Below are 13,289 nucleotides of genomic sequence, written 5' to 3'. Positions count from 1 at the left end.
GAAAGGAAAGGGTGTTGGTTTTGAAACAGCCAGTCTTGCTCATTGGATCAGATAACTTTGATCCAGCTGCATGGTTTGATTTTCACTGGCTCTGCAGTTGCTTCTGCACTGATCCAGGTAATGTTGTTAGGTTTTTTTTCCACCTGTGTGGATCATAGGCTGACAATGCTAGCCCCATGGCTACCTGTCTGTTTCTGGACATAATTCAAAGTGCTGGTTATGACTTTAAAGGCCCTATACAACTTATGCCTAAGTTATCTGCTGGACCATATTCTCCTGAATCTGCCTGCGCTCTGAAATCTTTGGGAAAGGCTCGGTCCTGCCTACCCTCACAGACATGTTTGGTGGGGGCCCTCTCACCTCGGTGGCTGCTCCCAGAATTTGGAACTCCCTCCTTAGAGAAGCTAGACTGGCTCCATCCTTTTGTCAGCAAGTGAAGACCATTTTATTCTAACAGGCTTTTGCGGTGTGATTTTTTTTTTTTAAAGAAAAGGGCTTTTAAATAGTGTTGTGAGGGCTTTCTAATAGCGTTGTGATATTTTTACTGTTCATATTTTAATAAATTTGTTTTAACTATTGTGGTTTAATCACCATATTTTTCGCTCTATAAGACGCACCAGACCATGACGCACCTAGTTTTTGGAGGAGGAAAACAAGAAAAACAATATTCTGAATCTCAGAAGCCAGAACAAGAAGAGGGATCGCTGCACAGCGAAAGCAGTGATCTCTCTTGCTGTTTTGGCTTCTGGGATAGCTGTGCAGCCTGCATTCACTCCATAAGACCCACACACATTTCCCCTTACTTTTTAGGAGGGGAAAAAGTGAGTCTTATAGAGCAAAAAATACGGTACTTTTCAACTATTATCTTTTTAATTTAGTTTTTATTAAAGATTTTATTGGATTACAAAAGTGCATGCATTGTCTCTATTTTCAGGTCGTAGAGTCTTTTCTACAGATGAGTTACATTCAATGTGAGGCGTTAATGTTGTATACAGTATAAGGTTGGGAGAGAAGATAGGTGGGAGAAGAGATGTTGTTAGTCTTCTGTACTATATCTGTGTTGTTTTAATTTGTGTAAGCCACATTGAGTACTAGTTTGGAGAAAAGAAAGATAAATAAACATCGTCATCATCACATATGTGGAAGGTACAGCTGCTACTCAGAGCATAGCGTAAAAGCAACCCCATCATTCCAGTTAACATGGAGCCAGAGTAAGCCTTGAAACTAGAGGTTGCCAACCTATTTAGTCCCATGGTCACATTTCTCTTCTCTCTCCCCATGGAATAGCCGCTCCTAAAGAAAGTGAGTGTCCACTTTTGCAAGGGATCTGAGTAAAAGTTGGATCAAGTAGAATTAATCTGAGCCTTGAAAAACTCACAGAGCTGAAAGTGGAACTGAGAAAGAGCATGAATCCTCCTTTGGCAGAACCCTCTAGTTCCCATGGTTCAACCATAGCTAGATCTTAAATACCAGTTTTTCCATGTTTACCTCTCCCTCCACTTCTCTACCTTCTGTTGTCTCTCCTGTGCCAGATTTATGGATTTCAAGCTCCTCTGGGCAAGGGCTTGCCCTCCTGTACTCTCTAAAGCACCTGCATATTGATGGTGTCATATGAATAAATAATAATGATATTTACAAGAATGTTAAATGAGGTGGGGTGTGTTCCAGATAGGAGAGGAAAAACAGAGCTAGTGCAAGATATTTGGAATTGAAAAGGAGTGAGCCATAAATTTGTGATTGTTGGGGTGGGCTGCTAGAATACTGCAAGGAGTTTGTCTTGATCTACCCCCAGCTTTACCAAAAGCATAGCAACCATCTACATAAAATTGAACTCAGTTACTTAGTGGCACATTTCACTAATCCATGCTCTCCACAATCCTTTAAACCCCAAAATCCAGTTGCAAGACTTTACTGTGTTTTAATATTGAAATGTATTGCTTTTTCAGCCCGCTGCTCTTGAAAAATGTAAAAGGCATCTGAATCTCAGGTGTGTGCATAACATTACCCTGTGACCTTAACTTCTGCTTAACAAAGGTCTCTCCTTCCCAGGAATCTAAATACAATATTCAGGGGGGGGGCATTTTATTTGGTCCCTGTAGGCCAGTTTTCTGGCTTAATTCAGCTAAATGTTTTCTGTGTCACTTGTCACTGAATTGCTTATGTTGTGGACACAAGGCTGCATCAAGGCTTTATGAGAGATGCCCTTGTTACAGACACAGTTCTGACACTGTTAAATATTCACATGGATCAGCACAACCTGTTCCAAATGAATTGAAGCGATTGTGCTGTCTACGTGGAGGGTGAAGTAGCCCAGGAGGACTTGTTTGTATGAGTTTATATTGTGGCAGTACAGCAATAGGTAATTGCATGAAAACCTCTACAGATGCTCATGCAAAAGTTCATTCCTAAGTAGGTCTACTCAGAATAAGTCCTGTTGAATTCAATAGAGCTTACTCCTAATTATGTGAGGTTAGGATAGCAGCCTAAATTATTACAGAAGAAACAGCAGAAGATAAACAAGGCTTTTGGTTTGTCTTCATAAGTGCGACCATTTGAGCAAGATTGGCACTCAATCAGGTATGTGAGGACAGCATTGCATTTAAGCTCTAGCCTAGTAGCAAACGGGAAAGTCACCCAGGGATGTGAACTGAAACATCAGCAATATACAGATGGCACTGCTGTATCTCCTTTTTCCACCTCTTCATCCCAGGGAGGCTGTTGAACTCCTGAACTGGTGCCTGGAAGCTGTTTGGGCTGAATGAGGGAGAACAAGCAGAGACTTTAGTCCAGCCAAAATAGAGGCACTATAAGTAGGGAAACATACTACTCTGGATAGAGGTTTTTGGCTGGTCTTCGATTGAGGTTGCACTCTCCCCTGAAGGACCAACCAAGTTTGCCCAGATGATGGCAGCCAAGAATCCTTTATAGGAGCTAGGAAAGGTATGCCAGTTGTCTCAGTTATCCATGCACTAGTGGGATCCTGACTATTGTAATGAACTGAGGCTGCCCAGACAACATGAGGTTGACTTTGAAGACGGTTTGGAAATTTCAGCTGGTGCAAAACTGTGGCCACCTAGGTACTGTTCGGTGCCAGGCAGTCAGTTCACATTACGTCTATATTGTACTAATTATGCTGTTTGCCAGTGTATTTCCAGTACCCATTTTAAAGTGCTGGCACTCAGAGTTACAGCTCACAGGGACAGCTGATACATGTTCAGGAGGTTGTTCCACAATAGGCATATCTCTAGCATGCAGGTAGCATTTGTGAGGGAATGGTTTGGGTGCTATGCAGGCTTGACATGCACAGACCCATTCACCCACTCAGGGCTGGCCCAAGACCTTTTAGCACCTGAGGCAAGCCATAAAATGGTGTCCCCCACACCAGGGAAGAAGGGAGGAGTGAAGATATACATCAGGAACAATGATGAGGGTCAAAGCAACCTTACCTGATGGTAGAACTGGTAATATCAAAGGCAGGTGCAGAGTCCAGGAGACCCCAGAGGGCAGCTCCTGTGATTTCCTCCATAGGAGGAAGACCAGCAGTCCCTCCTATTTGCCAAGAGGCCATTGTGGAGGCAGCAAATTGGGCCTACAAGGAACCCTGGCACTGCAGCAGCAACAGAGGGCAATGCATTCCTCAGAGGTTGGATTTGCCGCTTCTGTGGATTCTGCTGATAGAGGCAGTTGCCTCACCTTGCTTTGTGAGTGGGCCAGCCCTGCTCCTACCTCCTGTGAGGCTGGATGCCTGAATAGGCCTTGCATTGCATGTGCACTGAACCCCTTATCTAGTGGAAAGGTTTAGGATTCCAGTTTAAATTTGCTTGTCAGGAATAATTCCAATAGGAATCAGTCTAATAAAAAAGGTGGAATGAATCTGTGTTTCTTAATATTTCATGTATGTTAATCTTGCTTGCATCCGCCAGGACCTTGACTCTACTGTTACAGCAGATGAATTTCAAGAGATGTCCAGAATACTGTTATGTTGGAAGAGTTTCAGTTAGAAAGTCTCAAGGATGCAAACAAGGTGCTTGGATTGGTCAGGGTGACAGTTTGTGTTCTGGACCCATGGCCCTCTTGGCTGAGAAAAACTAACAGGGAAGGGACAGCTGACTGGACCAGGGAAGTATTAATGCTTCCTTGTGAGAGGGAGAGGGCCCCGTCTGCTTGAAGAAGGCAGTAGCAAAACCACTCATTAAGAAACTCTCCCTGGATTCAGAAAATCTAAGTAATTACCAACCAGTTGCCAATTTCCCCTTCTTGGGCAAGGTTCTTGAGCGAGTGGTCACGGGTCAGATCCAGGCGCTATTGGAGGAAATAGTTTTTCTAGATCCTTATCAGTCAGGATTTAGGCCCAGTTTTTGCACAGAAACCACTTTGGTCACCTTGCATGATGATCTCTGTCAAGAGGCAGGCAAGGGAAATGTGTCCCTGTTAATTCTCCCCAACCTCTCAGTGTATTTTGATACCATCAACCATGGTATCCTTCTGAAGCGACTGTCCAAGTTGGGGGTGGGTGGCACCACTTTGTGATGGTTTCAGTCCTACTTGGATGGTCCAGAGGGTGATTCTTGGTGAGTGCTCTTCGTTTCCATTTGGGATTCCTCAGGGTTTGATTTTATCCCTTGTGTTGTTGAACATTTATCTACATGAAACCTCTGAGTGAGGTCAACTGGAGTTTTGGAGTATGTTGTCAGCATTATGCTGATGACACACAGCTCTATTCCCCCTTTGCATCTGCAGGTGTGGCAGTGGGTGTGTAATGGACTGGACAAGAGCCAGTAAAGTGAAGCTTAATCCGGATAAGGCTCAGGCACTGTTAGTGGGTGGCTCTCTGGACTGGATAGATTGAAGGTTGCCCATTTTTCATGGGTTTGCACTCCCTCTGAAGGAATAGGTACACAGTTTGGGAGTACTCCTGGATCCATTGCTGTCACTTGAGGCTCAGGTGGCCTTGGTGGGGCAGAGTGCCTTCCATCAGCTTTGGCTGATGGCCCAGCTGTACCCCTGTCGGGACAGGGCTAACCTAATTTCTGTCACGTGCTTTGGCAACATCTAGGTTAGATTTCTGCAATGTGTTATACATAGGGCTGCCTCTGAAGAAGGCTGCTGCAAAATTTGGTGGTCAGATTGCTCACCAGGGCAATACAGTTTGAGCATATAATACCAATCCTAGCCCAGTTGCACTGTGTGCAGATTAATTTCTGGGCCCAATTCAGAGTACTGGTTTTGACCTATAAAGCCTTAACCGGCTCAGGATTGCAATATCTCAAGGACCACCTCTCCCTATATGCGCCGTCCCGGACCCTGCGTTCATCATCTGATGCTCTTGCTTGTCTGTCTCCACGATGAGAGGTTTGGAGGGCATCAAAATGAGAATTGGCCTTTTCTGTGGTGGCTTCCCACCTGTGGAAGGTTCTCCCCAGAGAGGCTCGCCTGACGCCATCATTGCATATCTTTAGGCACCAGACCAAAACATTCCTCTTCTTCCAGGCCTAATTAAACAACCTATGGCCTTTTAAACTGGGGGGGGGATATTGTTTTTGTATGTTACTGTGTTACATATTTTTGTGTTTTTATATTGTAAACTCCCCTGTAATCCTCAGATGAAGATACACATTTGATGATGATGATGATGATGATGATATGGGACTTTTTTCTTTTTCTGCAGCTTGACATATGGTCCAAGTCCAACTATCAAGTGTTTCAAAAGGCAAGTTTCTTTGTTTCTAAATGGTGTCTGCTTTATGTTATGTTATTTTATTTCATATTTGAATATGACCTTATATATACACTGTTTTCAAAATGTGCACATACTGTCTCTTAGGTAGCATATGCATGCTGAAGTAAGTGAATGCTTGTTTAGTTAAATGTTCTGGCAACTGTTCTGGATTCCACCTTCCTCAACACACTTGGAGCTTCCCAGATGTGCTAGAATGCAAGGTGATCATTTTAAGAACAGGTTGAAGTAATTCTCTGCGCATGCAGAGAGCTCACAATTTGGTTTAAAAGAAAACACTCAATTTCATTCTGTCTTCTATAGTACGTCTGTGAAGTATTAGGATGTTAAAGTCTATAGATCCAGAATATGCAGGAAAATAGGGATTGTCAAAAGCACCATTTATTAAGGAAGGGTATGATAAAATATAGGAACTTTTCTCAATGGGTAATTAACACATTTAAAGTAGATTAAAAATTAATGGATTTACAGTATTTTTAAATATTACATTTATGTCAAGATTAATTTTGGTTAATCTCCTAGCAGGTAGCCTTTTGGAATGTAGTTTCTCAATTGTTGGCTGTATTATCATTTTTGCCTTGAACTTCGTTTGTAAACAAAGACACATAGAATTGTAGAGTTGGAAGGCATCCCAAGGGTCATGCAGGAATATACTATGTAACAACCAGGATTGGTTGGATGGTTCAGTTTTCATGTGAATTTTCATTTTAAGCTTCTGTAAATTTGGGGCATGAATTCTTGTTGCTGTTCTTATACTTCATATGTAAGTTGAGCTATTGCTACACACTCTCCAATACACACACACACACACACACACACACACACACAAAAATTACAAGACATTTGGTCCATTATAAGAGCTATTGAAACTGTAGTAATTGTATTGTAAATAGCCACTTGCTTGGCAGGGTCATAGTTGGTGACTAAAGATTACCATGTGTGTACAACATGTTAGGCCTCAGCAGGTGTTGCCAAGAAACAGGTTGTCAGCCCAAGGCAGGGCAGAGATCTCATCAGCACTGGGACAACAGTGAAGAAGACAAAGCTCAGGGCAAAGCAAAATACCACATTTTTTGCCCTATAGGACGCACCGTCCCATAAGGCGCACCTAGTTTTTTTTTGGGGGGGGGGAATAAAGGGAAAAAAATTATTTCCCCCCCAGGCGTGGGGCAGGGGCAGGGGAAGCCCGAGCTTCCCCCGACCCCAGCCCCCAGAACAGGCAACTCTCCGCAAGCAGCGGGAACCCAGTGCAGGGCTCCCGCGGCTTGCGGAGAGGTGCGCGAAGTCTGGGAGCGCTGGGCTCAGCACGCCCAGCCTTCGTCATGCAGGCAACTCTCCGCAAGCCTGCATTCGCCCCATAGGACGCACACACATTTCCCCTTCATTTTTGGAGGGGAAAAAGTGCATCCTATGGGGCGAAAAATACGGTACCGGGACTCCTGACAAGTTGCTTAGGCCTAGAAGCTGGTTTTGAGCCTGGGGCTTTATAGGTCCTTTTTGATCCTGTTTGACCTGTGCAGGTAATAATTTTCACTCTGTCTGGTTCTACATTCCATTGAGCTTTGTTTGACAGGCTTCCCTGGCAAGTCAGAGTGCTGGTGACGAAGGTCCTGGTTTCAGGTGTGGGCAGGCACACACATGCATCTACATGTATATGTTTAAACTTACTATTTTTCTTTGAAAATAAGAAAGATTATTATTTTAAGTGTCTGTCTTAAATGTGATTTGACACATCAGGGAGAGAAATGCTTAAATCATTCTCCTATAAACCTATAAAATGTTGGTTTCTATGCCTATTTCAAGTTCTAAGGGTTGATGAATGACCTAAGAATTACAAGACTTTTGGTGCATTAAAACAGCTATCGATGATGTGGTGTAAGTGACCACTTGCCTAATGGTGTCTGTGGTGTTGAGTAAAAATCACCTCCATAAGGAGACCAGGTCAAAGATGGCAGACACTAGCAGATTTTCCTCAACTGTTTTAATCCCCATCCCAAGGGGATGACTTGATATTCCAAGATTAAGCTAAACCTGTTCTCATTTTATGGGATCCAAGCCTTAAGTTGAAGGAACTTAAAAAGTCCAATATACTTTGCTTAGTTTCCTGTCATATTTCCCCCCCTCTGGTACAGTGGCTTACAAACTGTTCTGAGGAACCTTGTGATATGTCAGAGAGTATTGATGGTTTCTCGGTAGGAAGATCAAGAAGATTACTGATCTCTCCCTGCAATATATGCCTGACAGTGTTATACACAGGCTAAGGAACCTAGTTTACATGGAATGACACTAAGGGGCCTAATAGGACTTGTCTAGCATCCTATGCGACATCCTAGAATGCCACATATGGAGAAGTTCTTCAACAGATGTGGAAAATAGTTTCCTAAAAATTGAAAGTTTTGAAAAGCCATTGCTCAAGTTTGTGAAACAAATACCAGCAAGAGACTCTTGAGCTTGGCCTGGCCTGGAGGCATGCCACTATAATTCCTGTATAGATATTTCTTGAAACTTTTGGTGCCAGGATTCTGTGTTCACCCAGAAGTAAATAATTTTGACCTGTGATGCCAGCTTCCTCCAGATCAAAGAATAGCTTCAGGGAGGTAGGTAGCAGCCCATTCCCTGACTAGCATTAAGAGGCAGAATAACACAGTAGTTAGTCTGTTACCCGAGAGACAAGTGAGAATTAACGGATTAAGCAAACCTTTCTCTCCCTTCTGAAAAATATATTCCTTGTGTCAGGTAGCGAGGAGTATAATGCAGAGCAACTTAGGACAAAATCATCCATGATAATCCTTCATCAATAATGCTTTAAACTAATTATAGCCCATGGAGTAGCTTTCATTCTTGCCATTAAATGGGTTTTTATGTTATAAATGGGTCCAGGCTGTAGGCTTGGCTCTCTTAATGCTTTAGGATTCCAACATTAGATATTGTGTGTGTGTGTGTGTGTGTGTGTGTTCATGCACACACACACATACTTGCGTGCACGCACACACATACACACACACATTTCTGAATGCTTTCTTTTTCAAATGCTTGATACAGAGGAATTAAAAAGCCAGTAGTAAGATGTAACTTGCCTCAGGTTCATTGTACACAGCCCCATTCACAGACCACATAAACCAATGTGCTTAAGCTGAAGTCCTTCTAATCCCACAGTGGTCAATGGCATTGATGAATTGTAAAGATCTGGCTGTATTCAGCATTCTCATTCCGCTACTGCAAGAGTCCTTGTGCTAGCAGACAGCAGTTCAAAGGTTGCACAACAATGGAATCCAATGCAACAGTTGTGCTAGTGGAACCTGGTTGCACAACAGCTGGTTCTTGTTATGCTCTCCGATGCACATCAATATTTGGTAATTTACTGTTTTCCCCCTTGGGCAACAACATTCCATAAGTGCAACAATACCCCAAAGTCACTTTACACACAACTTTTTGTCTTTCTGGCTCTGTTTTTTATTCTGTAGCCTAGTGCCAGAATTAGGTGGCCCACCTCCTGTCACTGCCATTATATTACTGCAAAAGCCTACTTAAACCTGTGGCCCTCCATGTTGTTGGACTACAGCTCCCATCAACACTGACCATTGGCCATGTTGGCTGGGCTTGATGGGAGTTGGGAGTCTGTGGGTGGGTTCCAAGCCTGTAGAATCCAAGGAGGCTATGGTCTCACACTCAGTATTGCCAAACAATGTTAGGATAAGTCAAGCATGCAAAGTCAAAGACCAGTCAGGATCAGGCATGAATCATTCTGAGTCCAAAATGTGGTCTAGAGGCAACATTAGAAAGTCCTGAGGTCAACAACAGAGAAGATCCAGTCTAGCAGTGTGAGTCAAGAATTCTACTTTTTAGGGTCAGGCAGCTAAGGACCTGTGATGTTCCAGCAGCTGAAAAGCTCAACATGAAGACAAGGCCATTCCTAATTCCAGCTGAGAATGCTTTCCCATAAGGGGTTCTTTATTCCTGTCACATGCTAGTTTAGTCTTTCAAGTACACACTTCCATGTGGGCCTGAACATCTTTACTCTCAGATGTTGGCTGAACATCTCTCAAACTCTACTGGGAGCTCATCAGCCCACATTCACCCCAAAGTCTCTCAAGAGGGTCCACCGGAGGCAGCTTTTGAGGGGTTCCTCCCCAGACTCAGGATCTCCAGGGCTAGTGATGGAAGACCAGGGGTGCCAACTTGAATAAAATATTGGGGGGGGAGGCAGGTAAGCCCCTCCCCACATAATCAATTGCATGATGTGGCACGCACACACCATATGAATGGCAATGTCCATCAACTTAGGGGGCGATTCCCTCAAATATTTTATTGTAGGTGGAGGACCCTGCACCCCCAAGTGTATGGTCAGCCAGAGGTCTGGTTCATCCTTTGAGGAGTTGGTGTCCGGATTGGGCTGGGCAGGGAAGCCACATAAATATTTCCTTGACTGCAGGTGTGTGTGTACGGTTTCTACCCATCTGTGTGCTATCCTTCTTAAGCTTTCCCACTCCCAACAGCAATGCCATGTTTCCAGTGACTCCTTTATGTGGTAGCCCCTTGGAATATCACAACATTGATTTCCTTTGAATGGCAGGTTTTTCGAAGCCAGACTGTTTTTTACTCTCTCTTCAGTGGCAATAAAGCAGCATCTGGAGCTTGCAGAGCTACCTGCTCAATGTAGCTGCCAACATGTTAATTTCTTAGACAGCCACAGCACGGCCCTTTTGGGTTAAAGAGCAAAGGCCTCCGTCCTTCCCAATACAGCCCTGTCATGTGGAGCTTAATTCGTCTTGACTTCTTTGTTTGCAAACTCTGCCTGTGTCAGCAAGACTTGTGCCTTCCCCTGATTAGTAGGATCCCCGAGTGTGTTTAATTTGATAGGGGAAGAGTGTTCCCAGAGGGCCCATTACAACTAAAATGTACAGGTATTTACAGAGGTTCCCCTGGAGATTTTCTTGAACTCCCTTTCTGGGGTGAATGAGCTTTTATGACCATCCAGCGAACCAGCAGGGTGAGTCTCAGAGAATAGAGCTTAAAAATACAGGGAGGAATCTCTGAAAGGGCAGAAACACAAAGAGCCGAGGAAAGGTTGGCACATCTCCACATTTTTCTGACATTTTAAACTCTGCAGGTGCAGAGACAGCGCCGATCTTTAACCTTTTTATTAGCTCCTCGCACATCTCCAGCTAGTAAGGAAAAGTAAGAGCTTTTTTATTTTCTTTTTATCATCATCATTGAGGGTCTTTGTTCCCACCCTTTTTTCAAAGGAAGATTGTGAATTTTGCGGTATAAAAGCAAAACCCTAGAAGAACATCACATTCTCATTGTTGTATCTATTTTGTTAAAATAAATTTTAAAATAGGTATATACTTTTAAAAATGTGTTTTTGCCTACCCACCCCCATTTCTCTAGCTGCTAGCACTTTGGTGTCTGGCCATGTTTTGGAGGTTGCCTGAAGGAATGCTTCTCCCCATAGGAGTCTACCAGTTGCTTCAGTTTGAGAGGGGAGGGCCCTGCATAGAGTCTATTCATCAAGAAAAGCTTAATCTAATACAGTCATACCTCAGCTTGAAGTAGCTTCGAGATAAGTATTTTCGGGTTGTTCGCTGCGGCAACCCGGAAGTAACGGAGTACATTACTTCCGGGTTTCGCTGCTCGCACATGCGCAGACGGTCATAATGACGTCACATGCATGCACAGAAGCGGCAAATCGCGGCCCGCGGGTGCGGGTTGCATTCACTTCTGGATGCAAACAGGGCTCCGGAACAGATCACGTTTGCATCCAGAGGTACCACTGTAGGACCAGAACAATTTGTAGAAGACCCTCCTCAGTGATGGCCACAGAGTACCCTGTTCTGGTAAAAATCAGGAGGAAAGTATTCCTGTTTCATGGAATATTTTCATCAGTAAGTTACCGTATTTTTCGCTCTATAACATGCACCAGACCATAACACGCACGTAGTTTTTAGAGGAGGAAAACAAGAAAAAAAATATTCTAAACGAAACAGTGGATGTATGATTTTTGTGGTTCATGCTGTGGCCACAGACATGTGATCTGACAGTGAGTTTAGAGTAGCTCAATGCAAAAATCCTGTGGATCCATGCTTTGTAACCATGTTTTTGCACCACTGCGGCCCCAGGCAACAGTGGGTGCATGATTTTTTTGGTGCAAGATGTAGCCATGGACATGCTATGTGATCTGATGGTGAATTTGGGGTGACCCAGTGCAAAAATCCTGAGGATCCATGTGGACCCGTGCTTTGTAACCACGTTTTAAGTGGGGAGGGAAAGAAAAGCACTCAAGGGACAAGGAGCACACATGGGGTGTGTGGAGAAGGGTGCTGCTAATAATGCAGGAGAGGGGTTTAAGGGGAGAAGAAGCACACGTGGGGTGTGTGGAGAAGGATGCTGCTAATAATGAAGAAGAGGGGTATAAGGGGAGAAGGCTCCTCTCCTCTCCCACTTTGCTCCTTTAAAGCAAGCAGGCTCTGCTTTTCTCCCTCCTCCCCGCTCATCCCCGGCTTAGCGAGCTGAGTGGGGAGGAGAGAGGGACAGAGAGCCTGCTTGCTTTAAAGGAGCCAACCGGACAGGAGCCGCTTACACTCGTGTAAGCGGCTCCTCTCCTCTCCCGCTTTGCTCCTTTAAAGCAAGCAGGCTCTCTGTCCCTCTCTCCTCCCCACTCAGCGGCTCTTCTCCCGCTTTGCTGTTTCAAAGCGAGCCACGGAGGAGGGAAGGAAGGGGAACCATGGATCCTCTGCTCACGACTGCAGCAGATCCCCACCACCACCAACAGGCATTCGCTCCATAACACGCACAGACATTTCCCCTTACTTTCTAGGAGGAAAAAAGTGAGTGTTATGGTGCAAAAAATGCGGTATATCTTTATTCTGTTTTCTGTTTTTACTCACCGCTTTTGAATTACAGAAGAAAAATAGTATATGAAAACAAGAGTAATGATTGAGAAGAAATTGGTCAGGCCATAAGACTCCGAGAGGGTGAGAGCTTATCAGATAAGATGGGATCTCAGGAGTGGAAGGAAGTAAATGGTGTGCTGGTTAGAGTGTTGGACTACCTATTGCACAAGGCTGATTGTTGGGATGCTATGGGTTTGGGAAGAGAGAGAGAGATAGAGATGCCACCCTGAGTTTCTTGGAAAATAAGGCTGATGTTTCATTTATCTGTTTTTATGCCACCCTTCAGCAAAGCTACCAGGGCAGTATACAAAGAAATAGTAGAACCTTTTCTTTTCTTTTCTACAATGAAATAAAAAAATACAGACAAAACAGATCAGGAGCATAGAAATTCAGCAGAAGAAGTAAAACCTAACCAGCCACAATCAGCTGCAGCAGCATCTTTGCTTAAAACGGAGCATGGTTGGCACTAGGCAAACCTTCTTGGAAAAGGGAAATAGTTTTAAGGGTGCTTCAGTGCATAGTCAGAGGCTGCAGGCAACCACCTCCCTTCAGGGTTACACACAGCAGCTGCTGGGTGCTATATGAATCACCCCTAGAAACAACATGGGAGGCAGCCCACATTCTGCATGGTGGGATCAACACAAGTCCAGACATGCTTT

General features: G+C 44.1%; 1 protein-coding gene across 3 annotated transcripts in view; it reads left to right on the top strand.

Moving 5' to 3' along the window:
* Positions 1-13,289, top strand: part of MED27 (mediator complex subunit 27) — a 174,111-nt gene that overhangs the window by 145,891 nt on the left and 14,931 nt on the right. The window contains exon 5 of one of the 3 annotated variants that reach the window (XR_013391356.1): positions 5,669-5,687. Coding sequence is in view for 2 of the 3 variants with exons in the window: in XM_028715862.2 (XP_028571695.2) it covers positions 1,947-2,012 (66 nt within the window). In the remaining variant the exon portion in view is untranslated. Of the gene's footprint in view, positions 1-1,946; positions 2,028-5,668; positions 5,711-13,289 lie in introns of those variants that run through there. The other 2 variants (XM_028715861.2, XM_028715862.2) reach the window with 2 other exon arrangements.

This window comes from Podarcis muralis, chromosome Z, assembly GCF_964188315.1.
Source record: "Podarcis muralis chromosome Z, rPodMur119.hap1.1, whole genome shotgun sequence".
Taxonomy (NCBI): domain Eukaryota; kingdom Metazoa; phylum Chordata; class Lepidosauria; order Squamata; family Lacertidae; genus Podarcis; species Podarcis muralis.
The sequence above is the reverse complement of the archived record's forward strand: the minus strand, read 5'-3'. Positions and strand labels throughout refer to the sequence as shown.